We start from the raw sequence: 27,973 nt of genomic DNA, 5'->3' as shown, positions 1-27,973 counted from the left end.
GTATAGGTGTAATAAATAATTGTTGTGTATTGTATTTTCATGAAAATATTGTTGCTTACCTAATTATTTTGCACCTGTTAGAATTTTGTGACAGTATTTTTGTATTTTATTATTTTTTGTTGTTTTTAGGTACATTTTGTTCAGATGATGTTTTCATGTGTGAACTTTATTTACATTTCATTAATCAATCACAATTTATATAGGAAGATGAGATTAGATTAAGCAGAATGTTTTAAGATTTTTGTAATAAAGTAAATTTTTATTCTAACACCTGTTTTTTTTATTAAACAATCAAAAATACCTATCCTTGGTGGGGAAAGTGTGAATTAATCTGTCAGTTTAAATTAATTAATGGACTATAATAAGTTTTAACTGTGTAGCACTCATGGTTTTACTCAGAATGAAAGCTCTGAACTACTTTTAACCAACCATTGCTGAAAGTAATTGCTGAGCATTTCAGTCATCCTAAGAGCTAATTAATAGAGTAAATCTACACTTTAATTCTATAAGTTCTGTTACATTTTGAATGTGAATGATTGTGCGATTAAATCTTAATAATTTAGTGTAAAATATCCTGTTTGTTGTGAACGTTATTCATGCCTGTTCTCCTGTCATTTCAGAAGCAAATGTTGAGCTTTGCATGCACAGCTTTTTAAAGTGGATACAGATTAATACTTTAAACAGACACCACGCTTCGTAATATGTACAAGATTTTTACCTAATGACATTTAACTTGTATGCTTGAGTATATTAATTACTAATTTCGCTCATGTGTACTCAGCTGGTTTATTAGTGCAAATTTCTTTACCAAACGTTTGATATTAATAACACACTTGTGGCAGATGCATAAACTTGTCCTTAGATTTTAGACATTATATAATAATAAATCTATAAATAAATAATAAATGTCTGTGAGTGATATTACATGCAAATAGAGTAAGTGTGATATATCTTTATCATCTTGTAGATTTCTGCAGGCTTGTATCACAACAGTGGACAATCTGACCATTCTTTCAGTGCTCCAACATCTCCTGTGGCACACAGTATTTCTCCTGTTGACTCTCCTGGTTTAGGAGTTAGTCTTCCCTTGAGTAAAAGTCCTTTTACTGACACAGACTACTATTTTCAACACCACCAAGCCAAATCTCTTCAGCAGCAACTGGAACAGATTAAAATGTTAAATGAAATAACTGAACAGAATGATCAGCTGTCGGTGGTAAGATTTCTTTAATACAGCCCTCGGAAATTCTTGTAAATGAAATAATAAAACCTTGGAAAATTAATTCAGTTCTGTTTTCTATCATTCTATATTAATGATATTTTGATAGATATAAATTCCTAACAAAAAATTCCATTTGTCATGACTGTGACTTGTGTGATTAAATTTCGTTAAACTGACTTCATATTTGAGTTATTGGAAATTATAAAACCTATACAGTGCGTACCGTATTGGAAATTATTATGGAATATTGCATGTCGCACATACAGAAGTAAAATTATGTGTAACTGTAAAACGTGAAATAAAAGTGAGTAATTTATTAAATGCACCAGTATTTTACATCTTTTTTTATACTGAATTGTGTTGATGCTCGGTAAATATAATCCTAAATGCCCTGTATAGTTCAACATACTTAAGCTATTAGACCTTATTATTAATAATATTTACTGGTGCTTAGTGCAGGCCTAATCATCCTCCGATCATGTGCTTCCAGGTGTTAGCAGATGGTAATTAAATTTTGGAAGTTAACATTTTACTAAACTGAAAATGTATTTCCTGTAATACTTACTTCCACTTACACACTTACACCCTATCTCCACACTAAAAGCCAGTTAATATTTCTAAAATGTGGTTACATTATCAAGATGAGGTGTTTATAAACAGCACCTATATAGATGGCACATTGAAGTAGGTGGTGCAGTGTGTGAATTAGAATTTGCTTCAGGTATTTGAGTGGAGTATGGAAGACTAAAGCAAGTATTCTCAGTGTTTAGATGAGTCGAAACCCTGGAGATTGAGAAATAGCTATAGTGTCAGTGGAGGTAAATATTATTGGACATACATTTTCAGCTTAGGAAAATGTTAATGTCTCGGGTATTGAAGGTGTCAAAATGTAGAGAAATTATTAAGTTTTAAAAATCAGAGATTTTTATAGGAAATTATAAAAAAACAGGTGGAATAGTGGGATTAGACCTTGATTGTGTTCTCTCTCCTGTGTTAGGATTAGACCTTGATTGTGTTCTCTCTCCTGTGTTTGAAATTTGTTTAATGATGTTGGAAGCTTTTAATAACAAGTATGTTGCTATTGATCAAGAAATGCTCTCAAAGCATGACAAGCATCCATATGTTCTGATGAGGAAGAAGTGCTAATTACATTACTCCATCTTAGGTGGCTACATATGGATGGTCAACATATGTCTACAATGTGCTCTTTATGAATCTAGGTATTTTAAAAGGCTGAGGTTACAACCTTAATATAATATATAGAAATATACAAGTTGTAACAGTGCTAAGTGTATGTTTAAGAGTCAGGTATGTAAGTAATTTGATTCACAATTTTTATATGACCTACAAAAACTGTAGTGGAAGCAGTTGTGATTTGTGTGATGGACCTACTCACATTTCCTGTATGTATAACTATTTCGATGTAAATGTACTCTAGTGGCTGGGACACTATTCTCTTGAAAATGTTTTAATATTAAGATATTTATTAGTTATATGATATAAATAAGTTTATTTTAACATCTATACTGCAGAGAAAACCACGAAACATCTGTCCACCATTAGTGAATGTTTTAAACAACCAGACTTATAATGCACATTAATTATCTTCATTAAACTACTTCTCTGTTGTCATTTTTATTTATTTAGCAGCAATTATCCATCCATATGTATTACTAGAGTGAGTAATAAATTAGATATGGGATGTTGTGGGTTTAATTGTCTTTTCTGGTGTAATTAATGCCATTGTGTCTTAATTTCTATGTTGGTTATTTTTCTTAAAAGCAAATAAACGTACATTTAGTTTGGTTACAGTCTTATGGTTAATTTCATCTCATAAGAATGATCTTCAGGTGTCTTGGTGTTGGGTCTATACATGGAACCATGGACAACATGTTTAACACCTGTATTATTATCATGGGTAGACACATGGCTGGAAATATGTATTTCATATTTTAAAAGAGTTGAAACTATTAATTATTCTGCTAAATGAATTCTCTGTAAGATAATGATTATAACTGTTAGAGATGGTTAGTAAAATATAAACCATCTCAACAATATCCCACAATATTCAAGACTGCTGACTATTGCTTTAGTTCATTCTAGTCACTACAGTCATTACTACCAAGTTATGCATATCTTGACCATTAGAACTGTTAGAGATGGTTAGTAAAATATAAACCATCTCAACAATATCCCACAATATTCAAGACTGCTGACTATTGCTTTAGTTCATTCTAGTCACTACAGTCATTACTACCAAGTTATGCATATCTTGACCATTAGAACTGTTAGAGATGGTTAGTAAAATATAAACTGTCTCGACAATATCCCACAATATTCAAGACTGCTGACTATTGCTTTAGTTCATTCTAGTCACTACAGTCATTACTACCAAGTTATGCATATCTTGACCATTAGAACTGTTAGAGATGGTTAGTAAAATATAAACCATCTCAACAATATCCCACAATATTCAAGACTGCTGACTATTGCTTTGGTTCATTCTAGTCACTACAGTCATTACTACCAAGTTATGCATATCTTGATCATGAGAACTGTTAGAGATGGTTAGTAAAATATAAACCATCTCAACAATATCCCACAATATCCAAGACTGCTGACTATTGCTTTGGTTCATTCTAGTCACTACAGTCATTACTACCAAGTTATGCATATCTTGACCATTAGAACTGTTAGAGATGGTTAGTAAAATATAAACCATCTCAACAATATCCCACAATATCCAAGACTGCTGACTATTGCTTTGGTTCATTCTAGTCACTACAGTCATTACTACCAAGTTATGCATATCTTGACCACGTATGTTCAAGGTAATTTATAAAGGAAGCATGCACACTCTATTCCTCAGAGACACTGGTGAGAAAAACTGTGGAGAAGTACATGAAAAACAACTTGTGCCTGGGAGACAAAACTATGAATGAAGTCTGAACATACTTTATCAACTTGTACAAGAAATGAGTTAATTTCTAACATGGAATAGAAAATGTAAACTTCTTCTGACATTATGGTTGTCACAGGTTTCTCCTAGGATCAGAAATTTAAAGATCACATAGATGGCTCTAGTTACTGTCCTGCAGGATTTTATTATATCATTAAAAGTAGGTGTGGTTACATCAAAACAAGGTGTCAAAGATAAGTTTGCAGCCATATTTCCATAAAACTGGTGTTTGTGCTTTTCTTATCACAAACATACTTCATCACTGTGCACTTGTGGAATTATGTGCTGGTTGTTTGTTTAAAAAACGTGTGTTTTAGAAGCAATCTAATATCATTCTGTGGCGAATGATACGATGTTTTGTTTAAGGGTTAACCTCACAGAAACAAACTTAGAATCGGAGCCTTGTCTGATGGTGATGAAGAAAGAAGTTTTACGAGCTGTACAGAACACTATTTGTATGAAGAAAGATCTAGCTTCAGTAAAAATTACTTGCATATCTAGCATCACATACATATTATGTGAAACATTCTGATGAAAAGTGTGTAGGTTAGGAAAAGATACAACATGTTCGCTATTGGTACGCCATACGTCGTTTCACTTTTAATATATAGTAATATGTTGATTTTCTTTTAGTTCAGGGACAACAGCTTGCCAAGTATTGGGAACATCCCTCCGTCACACACTAGTTCTGGCTCTGGTTATGCAGCTGTCGATGTAAGATCAAGTGGTAAGAGTGAAACACTTGTAGAAGGTACTAAATTCCTTTACCCTGATGTGTTAGCCCAAGGTATGATTGGTAATATGGACACACTAGAGATGGCCATCCAGCTGTATGGTATGGGTTCAACAGGGTTAGACACTCAGCTACAGTCTCCTTCGTTTTTTGTCCACTTCTAATGTGTTGTCTTCAAGTCATCCACCCACACCTAAAACTCCACAAACACCGACAAGCATTCCTGATATTGTATTAACAGGTATATTTTACTGTAATCACTAATAATGTTATTATTATCAGTGTCTTATTTTTCAGGGGTTTGACTTTTTTTACCCTTTATTACCTGTAGGGATCTTTGCTAACCCTTCTTTTCTGCAGAGTGCATCTAACACACCCACTACCTACATATGAAATTCTTGAAAAAGAACTACTGAATATATCATGAAAACTTAATAACACCATTACAGGAAGTTTAAATGAATATCCTTCAGTTTAGTTTAGTTTTCTAATTGTTATATATGTTTTTAAACATCACAAGTGATTCAAAATCATTTAACTTCTTACCGTGATAAAATAAAGTTATATTAGTACAGAAAACCTTCTGCATTACAAGATTAAGTTAATTGCTTTGGGCCAATAAAGCCAGCTTCTACCTTCAGTTATGTTTTAGGTTTCTTTGTGTGATAACTAGAACTCTTTTGAACCTTTCTTTGAATGTATGCTTTACACTATTAGAACAGACGTCAGGTTCAGACTGCCACCAAATATTTGTGTTGAATTTTCCAGTCTTTTGTCAAAATCTGAAAAAAATACATAAGGAACCATTCATTTTGCGTTTAGTATTTTCCGTTCGTATACTTTTTAAAATATTTGAATGAGTCTGTTTTGTTTGTTTTTAGTCAGTTTCATCTAATAGATACTTCTTTCATGTAGGAATTGTTTTTTTTTTATAATGATGGTAATTCTGAGAGAATTCCAAGTTATTTTGTTATCATTTCATAGCTAGATAATATTAGATTACTAAGTGTTATGGTTACAGTCAGTTTAGAGACTGATTAATGTTTAGATTTGGACTGAAAGACAAAGATAGATTGTAGTGAAAAGCTTGGGAGTTTGTTTAGTTAGAAATGATGAGATAGTTTATTGAACATAAGTATCATGTATATATGTGTGGTAACAACTTTAATCACTGAATTAACAATTTAGTTGCAAAAAAAAACAACACAAAGTTTTGTATATTCTTGTATTTGTAAGATTGTTACTGATTTAGAACACTTTTGGTAAAATGTCTGTTGGTAGTTCTGGTTAAGGGTAAACAATTCCAAGCATGTTATATTGTTGACTGGTGTTTATGTGTGTGAGGTGTTTTGTAATTTCCTTTACTCACTGTAAATGAACTATTATAATGCATATTACTTGTAGTTGTTAAAAACACATTACAAACACCCCATATCTATTTTCTGTTGACTCATTGGCTCATGAAAAATTTAAGGAGTGCCATTGTTTGTATTGTTTGTGAACTTGTTTACCTGTAACTGGCTGTGTACCTTATCTAAAGTATTTAATCTACTTGATAGTGAAATCAAAGTACAGAAAAATGATGTTTGTTTAGGAATATATGAAATATGTGAGGTGATACTGAGTACATAAGAATTTTTAGAAGGAATATTGGATATAAGATAATTAAATTAGAAAACAGTTCATCTTTTTGGTTACACGTAACAGATGTTCCTTATTCAGTGACTGTACTCTTTTTAGTTGAACAAAAATACATTATAAACAAACTTAGAAAACATGCTACTTTATTGTCAGGTAGCCAAATCTGTGTGGAAGTCGACAAGAACTAGTGTCATAATAACAGCCAAAAACATAAAAACAAAGTTATTTTAATCAAGTAACTAGTTTTTAAAACATAAAATGACATTTAAGAAATTAGACAAGTTTTCTGGATAACATAATTCAGGTCAGCATTTCATAATAATGCATTCCTTCTCTCAGCACACACTATATTTTTATATTTTAATGGCCCTCTATGAAAAAGCTTTCAATTATTTATTTTAAACAAAGTTTCTAGTTTCTAAAAGCAAAACGTTATATTATTTACTTGTAATGTTTAGCTACTAAGTTAAGAGCCATGTGAATCAATTATTTTAGATTCATTTTTCATTCCCAGTAAGATGACTTACAGTTAGTGTTTTTATTTATGGAATTAAAACAGTTTATTGAAGTGATATTAGGGAAAAATTGATCAGGGACAGGTTAATCATACTGGTAAGAAATGTAAACTGAAAGTTTAATCATTTTTTTCTGTGCATCTGTTATGTGTAATTTTCTCCTTTCCCATATAGGTCTACTGTTTCTTCATTTAATATTGTTGACACAATGCACAACAACATTTTCTGTCATGTTTTTTCTCTGAATGTCAGTTAAAATGTGAAAAAGACATCTGTTAATGAATGGCTGAACACTTGATATAGGAGGCCAGTTGTACCTGTTAACTTTGTTTGGTGTCTCCCTGTAATTATTAGGTTGAAAACTCTTAAATATCTTAACTTACCGATAAACTTCCATGATGACCCATTCATTGCTATTAAAACATTGGCAACAGCAGTGTTATAAATTCATTACATATGTGCTTTCAGCATTATAAAGCAGTTAGGTTTACATAATTGTATTTTGTGGTATTATATGGTATATTTGACTGCCCTAGACTGTTAGTATATATATATTTATACCGTAACCTTCTGATGGGTCATGCAACACTGTAATAATATATTTCCTGTGTGCTGCTTGACCTGCTAGCAGAACATGCTGAAACTCATCATGTGTTTTCTATAGCAGTTTCATTAACTCACTGTTCTTTTCTTTTTAGATTGCAACGTCTAACTCAATATGCAAAAATTTAGTTCTATATGAATATACAAAAAAGCTCATTTACATATAAATCATTTTATGGATTACTATCTCAACAAGGTTCAGGTAATGATAAGCCATTTTGTTCTTTTTCTGATACAGATAGTTATGTGCCATCTAACCCTGACTCTATTAAATCTACCATGTCAGATAATGATTTTCAACTCTGAATTATGTCAGATGTCTATAGTCAACTGGAATCTCCTAGTCAGAGTTGACAGCATTGACAGCAAAAGTGATGATGCTGCACTTCCAACCAATGATTGGCACAAAGTAGATGGAATACATCGCAAAACCTCTCTTTTACTGGCAGTCCAAGCATACCAGGAATAAACACCTATCGACAACAATTCCTCAGGTTAATAGATGCATTTAATCTTATCGTTACTTGTTTATCAGGCAAATTCCAATGCTGAAAAATGGCTTCTGAACAACCAAGTACATTGAAGATCTTGTGTGAAAGAGTGGAAGATGACTGATGTTGCAGAAGTCAAGAAATTCCTGTGTATAGTGATGTTTATGGGACGTGTACAGTACCCAAAAATTTCACTTTATTGGAGTAAAAAGAAATTCTACAAAAAGTTTTATTTTCAAGTTTTTGGGACAAAATTGATTTCAGCTCTTAGTGAGATTCATGCACTTTGGTGACGAATAGGCTGCTGGCAATGATCAGTTGGTGAAAGTTAGAGATTTGGTTGTATCGCTTGAAACAGATTTCACCACAGCTAAGATTCCAGGAGTTGATGAATTTGTGGTTACCTGGTGAGGACGCCTCATATTTAGACTATGTAATTCAGGTAGATAGGTATAGCGTGAAGGTATGCAAGTTATGTGATCCAAGTGGCTACATGTATACCAGCTGTGTGCACGTTAGGAAAGAAAACTCTGGACAACAAGATGGACCAACTGATGAATAGTGCATAGTGTTCAAGTGGTAGGAGGTCTTGCAGAACAGTACTGGAAGTAATGAAGTATTACTATAGATAATTATTACGCTTCTGTCTCTGTGGTAAAGGCATAACTTGAATAGCAAACACATCTTCTTGGAACTATTTGCCAAAATCGAAAGGGAAATTCAAAAGTTATAACAATAACAAAGCTGAAAAGAGGTGAAATCATAAGCCGTGAAGACAATGATGTAATAGTTGTAGTAAAATGGGAAGTTCTTATGCTTTCAACAGAACATAACTTAAAGGTATTAAGTATTGGAAAGCAAAACTGCAACAACAAAGAAATAGTGAAGCCAGAAACGATTGCCACTTATAGTTCTGCAAAGCATGGTATAAATGTTTCAAATCAAATGGCGAGCTACTTCTCGCCTCTGAGAAAAACCATTCAGTGGTTCTATAAAGTTGCAACTGAGTCTTTTCTAAACACATCTGTTGAAAACGTACTTATGATCTGTAAAGAAGATCAGAATAAGGGTGAATAAATTCAGACAATCTGTCATTGAAACTTTATGTCAAGAACAAGTTCCTCATCACAAAGGATTCTTCTGCTAAACACATGCTAAAAGGTGTGAAAGTAAGGACAACAGAAATAGAAGAATATGCAAATGAAACTATGCAGAATTGAAAAAGAGAATTGGCAGGGTTGAGACAATGACAAAAATGTAAGAAAGTGAATACCTGTTGTGATTCGTGCAAAGAGAATCCTGCTTTTTGCTCAGAATGCTTTGTTAAAAAGCATTATAAATATTTTCTGATCGAAAGTTGCATTTTTTGTTGTCTTTTATGATGCAAAATAAAATTTTTTTTACATTTTTCACAGACTAATTCCCAGTTTTGTCCATTATTTTTCTTTTTCGTGTAAAAATTCATTTTTTTTACCATACCATATAAATATATGTATTTTTTCAGTGCGTTTTTGACTTTTTTTGATAGAAAAATATTGTTCATTAATTTTCTCCATTCAAAAGATATGATGGGAAAATTATAAGCTGTAAAAGATGAGACATTCCTGATGTTTTGTATGTGGTTCAAGACGACTTTACGTTACGTGCCAAGGAGAAAATTACAATTGAAATTAATATGTGGTGTGGACTGCGAGCAGATCACGTGGCACATCAGTACAAGCTAGGTGTGACACACCGGCAGGTCACACGGCAGCCTGTGTGTTAACTGTTAATGTGTAAAGGCCTTCGATATAAATAGTAATAAAATTTAAAACAAAAAAAGAGGAAATAGGTATAAGTACTGGAAATAAATGACATTTTATTAAATCCCGATGGTGAACGTACCATTTGGTACTCAGAGGTTGACTCCATTACATTTTATAGTGAAGTTTTAATCTGTTTGTGTTCAATTTTTACTGCAAGATAGCTTTGATGGTGTCTGAATTGTGATTTTTTTCTGTTCTGTGTGTGAATATTTTTCAGCACAGAAAAGTCTTTTTACGTGCTATGTGCCCTCCGCTAGTACAGCAGTAAGTCTATGGATTTACAATGCTAAAATGAGGAGCTCGATTCCCCTCGGTGGACTCAGTGATGTGGCTTTGCTATAAGAAAAAACAAATGTGCTATGTGCCAATGTTACTATGGAGCAACCAGAGCAAGACAGCTTCAGTCAACTGGGTGTTGAAATCAGGTCTTGCTAAAAACGTAACTTTTCAGTAAGGCTGCTGGTTTCTAAACATTTTTGATGTTTGTTCACATCAAAGAAGTTTGATGCTTTAACTTTATTGTCATAATTGCATGAAATGTTTGGAGAATGAAATACTTGAAAGACAAAAGAATTATGAAAAGAATGAAATTCTGCTAAAAGAAAACAAACTTAGTTTGACCTGTTGATTAAGTAACCTGGTTTAATTATATTAATGTTTTTGGGGAAATGTTCACTAAGAATTGATATTACAACATGCTACAAGAGGTGTCTAAAGCATTACAAATTTATGATACTTTTTAAATTTTATTCCACAGCTCCTGGGGTTGAGGAACATTTAATGAAACAAGACTTTGCTAGTGGTTTGAGTTCAGCAATGGCCAACCTCTCTGGTTCTTTGGACACTGATTTATTTCCTGTAGATGAAGCATTAAGGGCGGGACTAGATCCAATTGATTTGGATGGATTGCAGATCCTTACAGATCCAGATATATCCATAATTACTGATCCTGCCACAGAGGAAACATTTCGTTTGGATTGTTCGTAGTATGTTTTTGGTCTCAATGAACTGTTGTAAGTTGGTTCAAGGAGCAGTAAACCGTACATTGTTATAAATATTGTGCATTTATAGAGTAACAATAATGATTAATAAGTGAAAGATTTTTTTATTATTATTATTAACATTCTATGGAATACGATAAGTGAGTGCCAAATGAAAAAAACAAAAATTACATGGATGTTCTCATGTGAAAAAATGTAAATATTTTGACGATACATCTAGTTTTCGGAGTTTATGAACATCAAATGCATCTTCAACTTTAGTCACATAAAAACATTTTAAAATAGAAACAACTGATTATTACAATCAAATATATTTATAAATGTTAATATAAATTGTAAAAATATCAGCTGTTTGATAGACTAATTACAAAAAACTATTCAGTTAACCATTAAAACTAAATAATTTAAAAATTTCTCACCAAAATATTTGTTATTGTGTTAATTTGTTTTGATATTCATTGATGCTCAGTATAATTTGAGTTTTATCAGTTATATGACAAAACAAAGATTTGTGTTTTATGTGCTTGTTATGTAAATATTAATTATTGTTCACGTTGGAACACTTTATGTAAACTGTGATTGTGCACATCTCGTTCAGATATCTCTTTCCTTGATCAATAGGTTCTCAAACTAATAGTGTGACATTTTATTAAAATCCAGTCTGATTCTAGTCATTTAGTTACACAGAGCAAAATGCTATAGGCTTGCAATGTTTCAAGTGCAGAGAAATTTAATAGATTGCTTTCATGACATTTCCAAACCAATGATCAGACCGTTTAGATGTTGTGAAATGATTGAAGTTGATTATTCAAAACTATACATTATTTACTATTATTAGTATTATTTACTATTATTGTTTGCTATTAGTAAAATCTGTATATTTAAGTATATTATATTATCTAAATGTTTTTTATAAATGTTTAAAACATTAGGTGTATGTAGACAAAGAGAAGCAAAGCTTAAGTTAAATATTAGAAAATTCTGAAAATATAGTGAGATGCAATATTTTTATTTGTAATTTATTTTACAAGAGTGTTTTACTTATATTAAAGTTACATGAATTTATTTTACCAGAAAGTGGTATGAAGCTTTCTCATTTAAAGATTCCAACCTCTTTAATTTAAAAAAATTGTTAGATTTTAATACTTTTAATACGTTGGCTCCCACATGACCCATTGGTGAGCTGTGATAGTCTTCCAGTAAGACCCAGACGACCCATCGGTGAGCCGTGATAGTCTTCCAGTAAGACCCACATGACCCATCGGTGAGCCGTGATAGTCTTCCAGTAAAACCCACATGACCCATCGGTGAGCTGTGATAGTCTTCCAGTAAGACCCACATGACCCATCGGTGAGCTGTGATAGTCTTCCAGTAAGACCCACACGACCCATCGGTGAGCTGTGATAGTCTTCCAGTAAGACCCACACGACCCATCGGTGAGCTGTGATAGTCTTCCAGTAAGACCCACATGACCCATCGGTGAGCTGTGATAGTCTTCCAGTAAGACCCACATGACCCATCGGTGAGCTGTGATAGTCTTCCAGTAAGACCCACACCACCCATCGGTGAGCTGTGATAGTCTTCCAGTAAGACCCACACGCACCCATCGGTGAGCTGTGATAGTCTTCCAGTAAGACCCACATGACCCATCGGTGAGCTGTGATAGTCTTCCAGTAAGACCCACATGACCCATCGGTGAGCTGTGATAGTCTTCCAGTAAGACCCACACGACCCATTGGTGAGCTGTGATAGTCTTCCAGTAAAACCCACATGACCCATTGGTGAGCTGTGATAGTCTTCCAGTAAGACCCACACGACCCATTGGTGAGCTGTGATAGTCTTCCAGTAAGACCCACACGACCCATTGGTGAGCTGTGATAGTCTTCCAGTAAGACCCACATGACCCATTGGTGAGCCGTGATAGTCTTCCAGTAAGACCCACATGACCCATCGGTGAGCTGTGATAGTCTTCCAGTAAGACCCACATGACTCATCAGTGAATTATGCTCTGTTTTCTTTTTTTAAAGGGCTGCTTCTTGGCTGTGACATAACAGCTACATATACAAATGGGAGTGGGACATCAGGACAACAAGTTTTTTCTTGACCCTGGAAAGTATTGGAAAAATAGTCTTGGGAGCCAACGTGTTAAAATAAACTTTTTGTGTATTTTTTTACTATCTTTGAAAGTTTTATTATATTTATTTTGTCTAAAGTTAATACATTAAAAGGATGTTCAGCATGTGATATTAAATTATGATGTTACTTAGCTTGTTTTAAACATTAAATGTTTTTGTGCAAATTAAAATATTTTAAAGAAATTTACTAAACTCTAGTCATTAAGAACTGCTAAAGTTTGAGATATACTATAATTCATTAATTTGGAAATTCAATCAGCAAAAGTTTTAAAAGTGAAAACATCAGACAACTTGTCACTTGAATATTGTAATATCAAAGACACAGATTTTTATAACACTAGTGTTGAATAAGGAAATATTGCTTTATCTAAGTTACTTTGATGTCTATAGTACTTTTGTGTGGTATAAACATATTTGTTATTCATTTTTCATTTCAAGATGCCATCACCTGTACACACAGATTTAGCTATCTTCCTCATGCATCTATCTACCAAATAGACTTGCATACCCGTAGTGTTGAGTCAACCCCACCTAATTAATGTGATTTAATGTGAATTGTTCTACTGTATGATGATACAATCATGTGACAAAGCTCTCTGCTAGTAGGAGGGTTACACACTTCAATGTACAATAATTTCCCCTGTGAATTTGCATTTTTGTCAACTGTTCTTTTTCCCCGCATTATGATGCTCAGATAAGCTCAATGTTCTCATCTGGGTTCCATTTGTTGAAATTTGCATCATTAACAAAACTCTGAATTTCATTTTTTTGGCTCTTGTTTCAAAAGCTGTAATTTTTATTGTGCGTTCTCAAAGACAGTGATTTGTACTTAGTACTGAGTATGTGACATGGTTCACACTTAAACTTTATTTATGCTGTGTCTCCAAAAAGTTCTTTACCATCAGGGTTGTTGCAGCCAATGTTTGACTTGTTGTGGATAATCATGTACTTACTGGGCCTCCTACTTTCATGCCATTGGCTAAATTTCGTTCTTGTTGGAAATTATCTTTTGGAATGTGACTTTCACTGGTTTGGTTTGGGCAGTACCTTATCATTTGTGATGCAACCTTAATCTTCCTTTCTGTGTGTGGGTTTCATTCTCATGTGTGCTTCTGTCCTTATACTTTGCATATATTCTTTATCAATTCTTATTTTATGACTTCCTTTGTCCTGTTTTGTGGATTCTCTTAACATATGTTTCTTTTTTCTTGGCCTTGCTCCTTTTCTCTTAATCTTCACTTGATTCAGTCTCCTCCTCAAGTCTTCATTTCAGGTTCTAGCCCTTCCTTTTTTTCTTATATTTGCTTTTCCAGATGCTTAGTTTATCACTCTTGTTGTCAGTTGTCATCATGCATGTATGATTCTGTGGGTACCAGTCTCTTTTCCTGTTGGTGGTCTCACTTTCAGCTAGCATTCATTTTCTCCACCTTTGTTTCTCTCCATTTCCTTTTCCATTTTATTTTAGCCCTACCATGATCTATTGCATCCAGTCTATATCATTGGTTATATGTCAGGAATCTTCTCACACTTTCTTCTCTGCTAACCCTCCTTTGTTTTCTATGTTTTCTCCAACCTTTTCATTTCTTTCCATTCTTTGCTCATCCATTTGCATGAGTGTCAGCCCCTCATTTATTCTTTGGTATGGTGCCAGTTTTTTGTTTTTTTTCATATTCACAGAATGGGGCTGATGTTCCTCTATTGATTTATTTATTTCTATTAGCCCATCTTGACCCTTCCATCTTCTCTACTTCTTTTCTTTTACAGTGGCTACTTGGCTGGAGAGAACTTACCATCAAATCTCAATCCTTTCTCATACTCAACCAGTGTTTGGTACTTTTGAGTATTTTCTTTGTCTCGTGTCTCAATTAAGTTAAGCCTCTGCTTCTTTACCTACAAGCTATGGCATGTCTGGTTATTGGACTTCACACATCTCTTTCTCTATTTCTGAAAGATGTTCCTTTGCATCCAGGGACTTTGGCTTACCTGAAACTGTTCTTCATATTGGAGTGTCCATTTGTGTCTCATGCAGTGGACCTTGTAGACCCAAGGTTTTATTCTTGAAGTCTATTGGCCTCTTTTGTAAGTTCCTCCTTGAAAGACTGGACCATACCCCACTACTTTCTGCATTCCCTCTCAATCTAGACATCACCATTATTTTATCTCTCTCTTTTTGATTGAAGTATATTTCTAGATGTGGGAAGGATTTCTGACCTTTGAACACAAGATGGATATCCACTCCACATCACTGTGTTCAACATGTTTACTACTTGTCATACATGTTCCAATTCCTGTCCCTATTGATGTATCACATGGTGAAGTTCCACTAAGTCTATTCCACCATTGCTTCTTGTTCTGCCCATTTATAAGACTTGTGCTTTTGGCCATGGTACATAACCTTCTGGACCTATTTGCATCCAGTTAATTATCATGCATGTCGTTTACCAGGTGCTTACGTCTTGGTGGCAGTCCTCTTATCTTATCCAGCCGATATTCTATCAACAGTGTGGTTTCTACAGTCCTTGATCTTCTATGAGTTTTGTTGTTGGTTGGGCAATGCTTCACTTGGATGTCCTTGCCACCTTTCTCTACTCTAGGCTTCTTCTCTTTGACTGACTTTGTCTTGATCCACTTATCATCAGACCCCCATTCTCTTTCCTTATTATTTTGTTCCATTTTCATATGACCCCTTTTCATCAGAGGATATCTTTTCTCCATCCTCACAAAGACACCTTGTCTATCTGTTACCCAGTGGATCAAACATTCTGTTTCTGTGGAATTGTTCTTGTTATTTTTGTCCCATGTCTTTGTCTATCAACATCACTGACTGATCTGTTATCACCACCTCTTACCTCTGATGTTCATTCTGTTATCGCCACCCCTTACCTTCTGATGTTCATTCTGTTATCGCCACCCCTTACCTTCTGATGTTCATTCTGTTATCGCCACCCCTTACCTCCTGATGTTCATTCTGTTATCGCCACCCCTTACCTCCTGATGTTCATTCTGTTATCGCCACCCCTTACCTCCTGATGTTCATTCTGTTATCGCCACCCCTTACCTCCTGATGTTCATTCTGTTATCGCCACCCCTTACCTCCTGATGTTCATTCTGTTATCGCCACCCTTTACCTCCTGATGTTCATTTTGTTATCGCCACCCTTTACCTCCTGATGTTCATTCTGTTATCGCCACCTTTACCTCCTGATGTTCATTCTGTTATTGCCACCCCTTACCTCCTGATGTTCATTCTGTTATCGCCACCCCTTACCTCCTGATGTTCATTCTGTTATCGCCACCCCTTACCTCCTGATGTTCATTCTGTTAACCACCTGACTGTTTCTGATGGCTTGTCAATCTCTTTTCTTGCTCATTTTTAGGTGACCCTAAACAGAGCATTTTCCATTCCCAGTATCTGAAGGTTTTTTTACCCTATTCTTTCAGTTCTACTCCTTTGTTCTTTTCTTTCCTTCTTTCTCCTTAACCCTACAAATACAGGTATCCTTTTCTGTGTATGTCATGAGGTGTTACAGAGTTACATTCAAAATTTAATTCAAGCACTTTATTAATTATGTAAGTTTTAATTTTCTAAAAAAGTACTTAATTTCTACTAGTATGAAAATTGTGACATTTCCTTTCTAGGTATTCTATCTTCTCTAATTTATTTATCATCATACTGAAAGTATGAAATTTAATATAAATTGATCATTATAATATTGTCATCACTCAAACAAAGCATAGTTTTTATAGCTTCCAATCCTGATTGGCTACAGAGCCAGAAACTAGAAAATCAGACCCGTCTTACCATGCCAACCTATTGCATCCTCTTTATCAAACCTACCAACAGTTCTCTTGGACACTGAATACAACATATAAAGCTAAAGTTTTATTATACCAAATGCCATGCTGTATTGCATTGTTTTTTTGTACAAAGAATTGTCTGTTTTACTTCCAGTTCAAACTTTATTCCCATGGGAAACACAACAGTGAGATTAGCTGAATTTTTAATAGCTCTTGCCACATAGTTAGAAAGCCAGAAAAACTGATAGTTATAGGATATTATCTTTTTTTTATGTGTTATCTCATCCCATGTTCATTGGTGGATTATTTGATTAAATAAAATTATTCAGTGTAGTAGTACCATTAGTATAAAAAACTAGGTTTAAGTTTCATCAACAATATAAAGAAAAGAAGACCCAAGTGAGAGTTATATTGGATTAGGTAAAATTAATTTTTCATGAGATATACTTGTGATTAGCCTTTGTATTACATAATGTGTTGGAGTAGCATGAGCTACACATTCCCCATGTGGTTTACAATTTATTTTGTTGGGTTATTAGTTACACATAGCTCAAAGAACAATAAATCTTTAAGTAAAAATACATGTTTACTGTTAGAAGTTTAAAACTATTTAGGATAAACAAATGTTGTTTTGTGTTAGAATTTTGAGTAATTATTGAAAATAATGAAGAATGTGGGATTATTTTGTATTTTTTGTTGTTGTTGTTACGAGATTGGTCAATTTAATGAACCTCATTTAGAGTTATGATACAGAAAATAACAGATGAAATGTACAGATTTACTAAAAAGTCTTTTTAATTTATTTAGGAAGTTTTAGAGGTTATCTAAGTGAAATTTGACAATTTTCAGAGGAAGAAAATGTTTTTAATCATAATATGAAAATTGTTTTGCATTCAGAACAGTCAAAACTTTGAGTCCATATATTCCTGAAAAATCTTTAGTTAAAGTACTTCATTAAAAATTATGAAATTTGTTATTTCAACCTTACAGAAATCTTCAGAAATTTTATGAAAATACATAAAATGTATCAAAGTTGTAGTATTGAAACTGTAAAGGCCATGCCACATTCAGCCAATCCCTGTGACACAGGTTTGGCTTCTCTGTCTCTTCCTATTTTCATATAAGAGTGAAGAGTATAACCCGGATGAAACATGGTCACCCACAGGTGTGACCTTATGGACCTCTGGCCATTGGGTGTCACACCCCATGGGCTTCCTTTTGGTGCTTTCTGAAGGAAGCTGAAGTAGATAAGTTTTACACCACTTCAGTATGGGATTCTAGCTAAATATTTGTGAAGAGATGTTATTATCAAGGTGAGGATTTACTTTACAGGAAAATATATTTCCAACAGATGCTCATTGAATAACCCATTCCTCACCATTTCAGTGCATGTTGTCTTGTTAAAGAATGAAGATTGCATGAATGCAACTTCATGGGGGAACTGTTGTGCATAGATGTTGTCACCCTCCTTTTGGTGGAGGTTTTTGTCACATGATTTGTCATCATACAGTAGCACAATTCATGGTCAACTTAGGTTAGAGCTGCTTCATTGCTAGTGGCATGCAAATCACTCTGGTGACAGACATATGAGAGTGTCTATCAGAAATACGTATTTCAGGTTGGAAGATGTTAACTTTTGGCAGTGTGGATGTTTTATTTTATGGTTGAAAGGTGTAAAATAGAAAAGCCCATTCACTTCTGAAGCTCACTATAAGTTATTAAGCATTAGAATCTGGAAGTTGCTATCATGGGTTGAATATATGTGTGATGCTTAAGGTACTGGATAAAAAGAGCTTTGAATGTGTGTCGTAACTGTCGTCTCAGTCGTTTATACAACCTGCTAAAGAAAGTCAATAACTGTCTTATTTGAAAGTGGAATGTTTTGTTAAATACATTTTTAAACTATTTTTTCATGTATGAAAGGCTGTTCATGGTACGAACGAGGAAAGTTTACATGTTTTAAGAACTAATGCTTGTTCTGAAAAAGAAACTATTGTGTGGAGTTCTGGGCTGTTCATTAAAGGAAAACTCTCTTCAATTTGGTGATAAAAGTGTGGTGTACCATGTATCATTAACACTTTGTTCAAGTGTTTTTAAAGTAACTAGTGCACGTATAGAAAACGAATCATAAACATTGTATGTTGCTTCAAATCTCCCTTTGAACTGAATGCTTAGAAGAATGTACGTCTCTGTTAACATGTGTCACTACATGTGTATCTTGCAAGGTAACTTGGAATTAGGCTGTTTAGTTTCTCAGATTGTTATAAACACAAATTATCTCTTTCATTTGATTTAAATTGTTCTATTTTTACAACCTTAGATGATTGATACTGCTTAATAGTTGGTTATAAGTTATGGTTCAGGAATAAATGTTAGAATAGCATTGGCATCATGCTGGGTCAATGTGCTTGTGTACTCACAAGCTATAATCATGGTAGGTTATTTTTTTTACAAAATAATGGATGACAAAAATAAACAAAATACGTGAGGCTGAGTTATAAATGCACACAAAAGGTCTAGTTTATTAACACTATTTATTTCCGTAGATTTAATAAATCCATAAAAATATTTCTGTTATGCGTTCTAACATTAATGTACGATGAGGATTTCCCATGTTCTTTGTGAAAAAACATCCAGAATGTACAACGATTCTGTAATCTTCAAAATATTTTAAATGACTTATTTGATAGCAGCATAAAACAACAAACTTCATTGATGTATTTGTTCAATGCAGTATTAGGCTTTGTAGGAACAATTAAACTTGTTTCATGCAAAAAGAAAACAAATTTAGGTTTACTTTGGATGTTGAAAAAGTGAGTGATGTAGGACAGATAAGACTTACCACCTTAAAACTATCCTACTCATTTCTAACAGTTTGAAGACATCATTAATTTTACTAATTGAACTTAAATTTATTTCCTTTTATCAAAGTTCACATAAACATTATTTTTGTGAAAAAACAACAACAATGCTTGCATACAGAATTGTCTAGACCTACCAATCTTGGTTAAAATTTGCCATGCAAATCTGTTGTTGTCTTTGCATAAGTGTAGCAGGTTTAGTCTGAGAGTACAAAACCAGGGAAGTATTGTCTTGTGTAATGTCATACAAAACAGGAGAGTATGGTCTTATGTAATGTCATACAAAACCAGGGAAGTATTGTCTTGTGTAATATTATTAAAAAACCAGGGAAGTATGGCCTTACGTAATGTCATACAAAACCAGGGAAGTATTGTCTTGTGTAATATCATTAAAAAACCAGGGAAGTATGGCCTTATGTAATGTCATACAAAACCAGGGAAGTATTGTCTTGTGTAATATCATTAAAAAAAACAGGGAAGTATGGCCTTATGTAATGTCATACAAAACCAGGGAAGTATTGTCTTGTGTAATATCATTAAAAAACCAGGGAAGTATTGTCATGTGTAATGTCATACAAAACAGGAGAATATTGTCTTATGTAATGTCATACAAAACCAGGGAAGTATTGTCTTGTGTAATATCATTAAAAAACCAGGGACGTATGGCCTTACGTAATGTCATACAAAACCAGGGAAGTATTGTCTTGTGTAATATCATTAAAAAAACCAGGGAAGTATGGCCTTATGTAATGTCATACAAAACCAGGGAAGTATTGTCTTGTGTAATATCATTAAAAAAAACAGGGAAGTATGGCCTTATGTAATGTCATACAAAACCAGGGAAGTATTGTCTTGTGTAATATCATTAAAAAAACCAGGGAAGTATGGCCTTATGTAATGTCATACAAAACCAGGGAAGTATTGTCATGTGTAATGTCATACAAAACAGGAGAATATTGTCTTATGTAATGTCATACAAAACCAGGGAAGTATTGTCTTGTGTAATATCATTAAAAAACCAGGGGCATTATGGTCTTATGTAATGTCATACAAAACCAGGAAGTATTGTCTTGTGTAATATCATTAAAAAACCAGGGAAGTATGGTCTTATGTAATGTCATACAAAACCAGGGAAGTATTGTCTTGTGTAATATCATTAAAAAAACAGGGAAGTATGGCCTTATGTAATGTCATACAAAACCAGGGAAGTATTGTCTTGTGTAATATCATTAAAAAAACCAGGGAAGTATGGCCTTATGTAATGTCATACAAAACCAGGGAAGTATTGTCATGTGTAATGTCATACAAAACAGGAGAATATTGTCTTGTGTAATGTCATACAAAACCAGGGAAGTATTGTCTTGTGTAATATCATTAAAAAACCAGGGACGTATGGCCTTACGTAATGTCATACAAAACCAGGGAAGTATTGTCTTGTGTAATATCATTAAAAAACCCAGGGAAGTATGGCCTTATGTAATGTTATACAAAACCAGGGAAGTATTGTCTTGTGTAATATCATTAAAAAAAACAGGGAAGTATGGCCTTATGTAATGTCATACAAAACCAGGGAAGTATTGTCTTGTGTAATATCATTAAAAAAACCAGGGAAGTATGGTCTTATGTAATGTCATACAAAACCAGGGAAGTATTGTCATGTGTAATGTCATACAAAACAGGAGAATATTGTCTTATGTAATGTCATACAAAACCAGGGAAGTATACTAAGTGGATTTTTGTGATAGTAAATTTGTATTAAAGTGTGTTCTGAAGTGACCACATGTGAGTGAATGATATATTGTCCTATTAATGTAAGATAATACATTGTATTAACGTTTAGTGACTCAAGTTTCTCTGAATTTCATAGTACATTTAACAACAAACAGTAGCTAAGCATTAAAACATTTTAGATCTTACAAAAACATAATATTTGTGATAAACCTGTAAATGTATGTATATATACCAGTATAATAACATAATAAAGAAGTTCCCATAATTGTGGGTAGATTTCAACAAGTGTTGTACCCGTAATATCTCAAGGGAAAAAGTTAAAAATGAGTTTTGTGTATGTATATATCTAGTAGTGTGTTATTCTATAAAGTGTTGTACCCATTCCCTCGTATGTAAAGGATATCTAACATTCTCCACAGATTATTGTAACTATTATGAAGGATTTATGGTCAGTGTGTGTGAGAGCATTGGTTGTAAACATCATATTGATGTCTTCCCCATTTTAATGAAAGAAATCCTTACTATCCAGCACCATTCAATTAGATGGAAGTGATTGTTAGTTTTAGGTGTTTGGTCCGTGTTTGTAACCATAGCTTCAATCTTTTACACAAAGGTTGTTTTTTTCCCTGATTAATTCGACATATCATTTCATCTTATTGTAAAATGTTTTGCCACTAATATTGTAAAGAGAGTAATTACATCATGTATATTACTCAGTGCAATACCAAAAGCGTAAAGGCCAAGGTTAAAGAAGGTAAAACCTAAGTCCTTAATGAAGGTTTATGTTACTTGTAAAAAAGTAATTTTGTAAAGGCCCTAGTGTTGATTTAACTTTTATTTGTGTAAGTAATGACAACGTGTCACTGTGTTATTGTAGGCTTAAGACAACATTGTGTTATCAAGTGTAAAAAATATGTTGTGTTATACTACTGTTGTGTGTCTGTGTTACACATAACACTATGTAACACAGATTTTGTTCCTGGATAGTATGTGTTATTTCTTAATTGCTTTTTTTGTAAAAGTACAAAAAATGACCATTATTCCCTTCAAACTTTGCTTTTGTGACCTAGAAAATGAAATTTAGAAATTAACTTATCTTCTATGTGAAAACAGGCAAATTTGCACATTTTCATTTACATAAGGTCTGAATAAAACAACATATGAATCAAGATTTACATGTATTTATACTAAAGTTATACAAAAATGTTTAGAAGTGAGTAGTTTTTCGAGATTTGCGACTGTAATGTAAATCACTTTCACGTATCAGACCCCAAATATAGTCTCCCATCATGTTTTTGTTATATGCTCCCAGGTCACAAAAACAAAGTTTGAAGAGAAAAATATGTCTTTTTTCCATTTACTTTAGTCATAAGTAATTGGGAAATAACACTTTCTGTCCAGGAACAAGAAAAAGTAAAAATTGTGTTACATGGTGTTATTAGTTTAATGTTATAGGTATTTGTGGGAAAACAAACCAAACATTATGTAGCTGTTATATTATACATGGAATCTAAGTCTTGTGTTTATTGTAGAACTGAAACTATTTACAGACAAGCCAGTAATGATGGTCAGTAAACATTCTTTACAGACAAGCCAGTAATGATGGTCAGTAAACATTATTTTTGAGTTTTGATGGTTCATATTCTTCTTCTCAGTTGCGTTTAGGGCCCTGGCATGGCCAGGTGGGTTAAGGCGTTCGACTCGTAATCTGAGGGTCACGGGTTCGAATTTCGGTCGCACCAAATATGCTCGCCCTTTCAGCCGTGGGGGCGTTATAATGTGACGGTCAATCCCACTATTCGTTGGTAAAAGAGTCGCCCAAGAGTTGACGGTGGGTGGTGATGACTAGCTGCCTTCCCTCTAGTCTTACACTGTTAAATTAGGGTCGGCTAGCGTAGATAGCCCTCGAGTAGCTTTGTGCAAGATTGAAAAACAAACAAACAATCGCGCTTATATGTGTACATATGCGTGTGTATATATATTCACTTAATGAACTTGTTCTCCTGGAAGTGTTATCGCTCACTCCTTGTTTTCTTTGATAATATCACTGCTGTTTGTAAAGGAACATTTATGATTTTCGTTATACTTTACCAGAGTTTCCACTGAACACAAATATTTGTTAGAACGAAAAAGAAACACGATTTTTGCGTACAAGTCTATCTTTATGTATAAGTGTTGCTATTTTAACTTTGTCACATCAATCTTGATCGTACACGAGTGTACAATTTGTATGGTGTTAATTTTGGGGAACTTGTTTTCTAGCACGTTTTCATTTTAATACACAGGGCGTGGAAGTACTACAGAAATGGATGAAAGGCTTCTGTTTTGTTTTGGTTCAATTCTGCATGCTGTCAGATGTACAAAACCTATAATACCCAAATATTATATAGATTTTTATTTTCCTGCAAACATAAAACCCTTCTTTCTGATGTGGAGAATGGTAGTTAAGGTGCTGAATTCGTAACTTGTGGATCGCGAGATTGAAACATGTCACTGTTATAATGTGACAACCAATCCCACTATTCGTTACTGAAAGTTCAAAAGTTATCGGTGACTGATGTAGACTAGCTGTCTTCTCTCCACTTTCATAATGTACGGGGAAATTGAACGAATCCCCTGTCTTGGCGAAAATGTGGAACTCTAGAGATTGGCTAAACAGTTAAACTAGTTACAGTTACGTACAATTGGCTAAACATTAAAACTTAAAATACGAGGCCTAGGCTTAAGTGAAGAAATTATCCTTTTTTTTTTTACAATATACCTCGAGTTTTCTGTACCCTCTGTCGTATTTATATGCTCTTTGAAAGGTTTTTTAAAACACAGTTAATGTTTTTATGTACCCTGAATGTCATTTGTGTACGTAGGTAGTTACATTAAAAGCTGTCAGATGTTTAATATATTGTTAAACTATATATATAAACGAAAATTCCTGTTTTTGCCATTATTTAAAAAGGCTGTTTTTTATCATTGTGTGTTGATAAATGTTATTTGCGTTATAAATTTGTTAGTAGTGACTCAGTGGTGGAACAAGGTCACAATGCCCTGATGGGAGAGATGGTGTGACTATGAGTGACCCCATTTGTTAAAATTCTGAGGTAAAATTTGAAAATGGCGGACACCCCCTTCCCTTCAACCATTTCTGCCCGAAGTGTTTTTATATATTTATTTTTTTCAGTATTCCCTCTCAACGAACATACTCACCTTTTCAGCCGAAGGGGCGTTAGATATGGTGGTCAATCACACTATTCGTTGATAAAAGTTATCTTATATAAATGGCCCGGCATGGCCAGGTGGTTAAGACACTTGTAATCCGAGGAGCTGTGAGGGCATTATAAAGTGACGTTCAATCCCACTATTCGTTGATAAAAGAGTTGTTCAAGAATTGATAGTAGGTGACTATGACTAGCTGTTCTCCCATTAGTCTTTTACTGCTAACTTTTGAATGGTTAGCTCAGACAGCCCTCGTGTAGTTTTGTGAGAAATTCAAACAAGCAAGCAAGCAGACGTCTGTTGCTTAGGAAACTAGAAAACCATTGCATAACTATTATATGGACTTGGTTAATCTGTATCCTAGGTCGTTGTGCCAGGTGCAGTCGAAGGTTTTTCTTTGTCAATGAAAAGATCATACTTTTAAGTGTTTTTTTATGGACTACTTGAAAGACGGGATTCTGTGAGATGGTCCACGGTTTGAGATTTTGTAAATAAAGGTTATTTTTTCTAATTTTGATTTTAGGGTGGGCTATCTTGTGAGAGGGGAAGATAGTTTTGGACACTGTTATTGTATTATGTATTGTTTTGTCTTTGGTCTGTTTTTATGGGTTTGTATTGTTGGTATTTATTTTTTCCAGCTTTTACGGGCTTATATTATTGGTACTTATTTTGACCAGTTTTGTGAGTTTATATTATTGTTACTTATTTTGACCAGTTTTGTGAGTTTATACTATTGGTACTTATTTTGACCAGTTTTTATGGGTTTATATTATTGGTACTTATTTTGACCAGTTTTTATGGGTTTTTATTTTTAGTACTTGTTTTGGCCATTTTATGGATTTATATTGTTGTTAACTTGTTTTGGCCAGTTTTTATGGGTTTGTATTGTTGGTACTTTGGTAATAAATGACCTAAGTTTGAAACAGTTTCTATCAATCAAAGTCGAATAGAGGGTTGCTGAAGTTGTATATATTTATGGCGGATAGTTGGGAAGTTGATATGAGGTCGTCTGCGATGTTTTTGTGAACTGCAAAATTTCCTTTGACCAGATACGATGACCAGATGCGATGATGATGTCAGTCATGCCACTGATTCGTCGTGGTGGGTGTGAACATAAGAGTTGTTTACAATGAACATATTGGTCGGGTATGTAAATTTCTGTAATTTGTTTTCGACAAGTATTTGTTTTTAAATAGTTGTTTTTTTTTGTTTCTTTTTTTTTTGGGGGGGGGTGTGCCTTTCCTGTGTCTTGGCCGAGCCCCTGTACTTCGCCGGCTGATAGGAAGTGTCCCTCTCACATAATTGATAATCTGCAAACGGTGTGTTAATATATTATGTGATTAAAGACTTCCAATTCCACTGCTGAGTATTGTTAAGTGATAAAGATATAGTTAATAACTGGAGTTGTACTCAGTGTTAGAGTCTGTGCATAAAGAACGATCGCTCAACTTGAAGTAAATATAACCGTTCATTTATGGTTTTATGGGAAACACATTTTAATGGTCCAGAGCAGTTTTAGAAATCTTTTTAAGGGTATGGACTTTGGATAGTTACACTTTTATTACTGGAGCATTGATTTCAAATAGATCCTTGACTTGAACTGCTGTATCGGCGTTTAGATCTTTGGTAAACCTGGGAAAGTCAGGTTCACTCAGTCCTCTGTTTCTTCCCTGCATTTGTTAGTTTACAACTGTAGAATATTCTCCTAATTGTAACATGAAGATCAGAGGTTATGTTATCGCAAGGTCATCTGAACCCTTTCGAAGCCACGTCTATTTATAGTAGCCAAGGAAGCATACATTATGAAGAGCGCACTTTCTCTTTGTTTGTTATCATATAAAAGTCACACACATCGCCAACAGTTCCAGTTCTGTTTCCTTTTTGAAGGGAATCCTTCATTTCAATAAGCTTGGGCCGTGTCTTTGAAGATTCCGCAAGTCCCACAGTTAGACGCGACTTGTTTTAAATGTCATGTCACGAATCGCTGGGCGCACACTTTGTTGTTGTACATAATCAGAGACGTTTATGCATTGTTGAAATTTCGGATATACTGTGTAACTATTGCATATAAGGTATTGTTAGTGACATTAGAAATAAAAACATTGTAATTTCATTGTTGGTAGAAGTAGATTCCATTGTTTCGACTAGTAATCTTTCTTCGGTTTTATTTTCAATGTACAATATCTTGTTTAAAGCATTTACTTTTAATTAATAAATATTATACATCAGTGAAAATGTAGATATGTTTTGACGTTGCAAGTGTTCGTTTTTCTCTTGATTACTTTAATCGAAGTGTCCTCATATTTGTAAGCCTTTCCTCATATTTGTAAGCCTTTTTGAAAAACAAATAATCGTATGAGCTGTTAGACATTTCAAGTTTGTAACTATGAGTACAATAAAAATGGTGGCACACTTCGGTTTCAGTTTGTTTTTATTGCGTGGAAACAGGTGTTTTCTGTGGATTTTAGAAACAACCATACATTAAAGGCACGATTAAAATGAAACTTTTGGAAGTGAACACTCTCACTCACGTGTATGTAATGCATATGACGAATAAAATTACATGTACTTCGTTACCGTATAATGATCCTTCTTGAAAGAATGGTGAAATATTTAGTATAATTGTTGAGGCCTGGCATGGCCAAGCGCGTAAGGCGTGCGAAGCGTAATCCAAGGGTCGCGGGTTCGCGCCCGCGTCGCGCTAAACATGCTCGCCCTCTCAGCCGTGGGGGCGTTATAATGTGACGGTCAATCCCACTATTCGTTGGTAAAAGAGTAGCTCAAGAGTTGGCGGTGGGTGGTGATGACTAGCTGCCTTCCCTCTAGTCTTACACTGCTAGATTAGGGACGGCTAGCACAGATAGCCCTCGAGTAGCTTTGTGCGAAATTCCAAAACAAACAAACAAGTATAATTGTTCCCCTGATGGTAAGTTCGCGGAGTTACAACGCTAAACTTCCGGGCTCGATTCCTCTTTGTAGACACAACAGATAGTTCTAAGTGGTTTTGTTCTAAAACATAATTATTGTACTTTTTCGTAGTAGAGATGTTCCAGACTCTTCTCTACACCCTTTTGCAAATTAATTGAAACAAGACGGAAAATTACGATATTTTTTCAATTTTTTGCGTTTTATTTCTGAGAATCCAAAATTTACTCACAAATTAATACATGATATGACCACCTTTATTTTTCAGATCATTAATCCGCTTTGTCATCGAGTCCACGAGTTGACTGCAATCTTTACTAATTTTGGATCGCGTTACCACACCT

At 34.0% G+C, this 27,973-nt stretch overlaps 1 protein-coding gene across 2 annotated transcripts in view; it reads left to right on the top strand.

The window, feature by feature from the left end:
• The window catches only part of LOC143231770 (uncharacterized), a 69,976-nt gene extending 57,580 nt beyond the window's left edge, over positions 1–12,396 (top strand). For both annotated transcript variants that reach the window (XM_076466412.1, XM_076466411.1), the window contains exons 11-13: positions 968–1,216; positions 4,815–5,155; positions 10,727–12,396. In XM_076466412.1, coding sequence (XP_076322527.1) covers positions 968–1,216; positions 4,815–5,078 — 513 coding nt within the window. In that variant the 3' untranslated portion in view covers positions 5,079–5,155; positions 10,727–12,396. The remainder of the gene's footprint in view (positions 1–967; positions 1,217–4,814; positions 5,156–10,726) is intronic.
• Positions 12,397–27,973: the final 15,577 nt, after the last annotated feature.

Source organism: Tachypleus tridentatus, chromosome 11 (genome assembly GCF_004210375.1).
Source record: "Tachypleus tridentatus isolate NWPU-2018 chromosome 11, ASM421037v1, whole genome shotgun sequence".
NCBI lineage: Eukaryota > Metazoa > Arthropoda > Merostomata > Xiphosura > Limulidae > Tachypleus > Tachypleus tridentatus.
The sequence above is the reverse complement of the archived record's forward strand: the minus strand, read 5'-3'. Positions and strand labels throughout refer to the sequence as shown.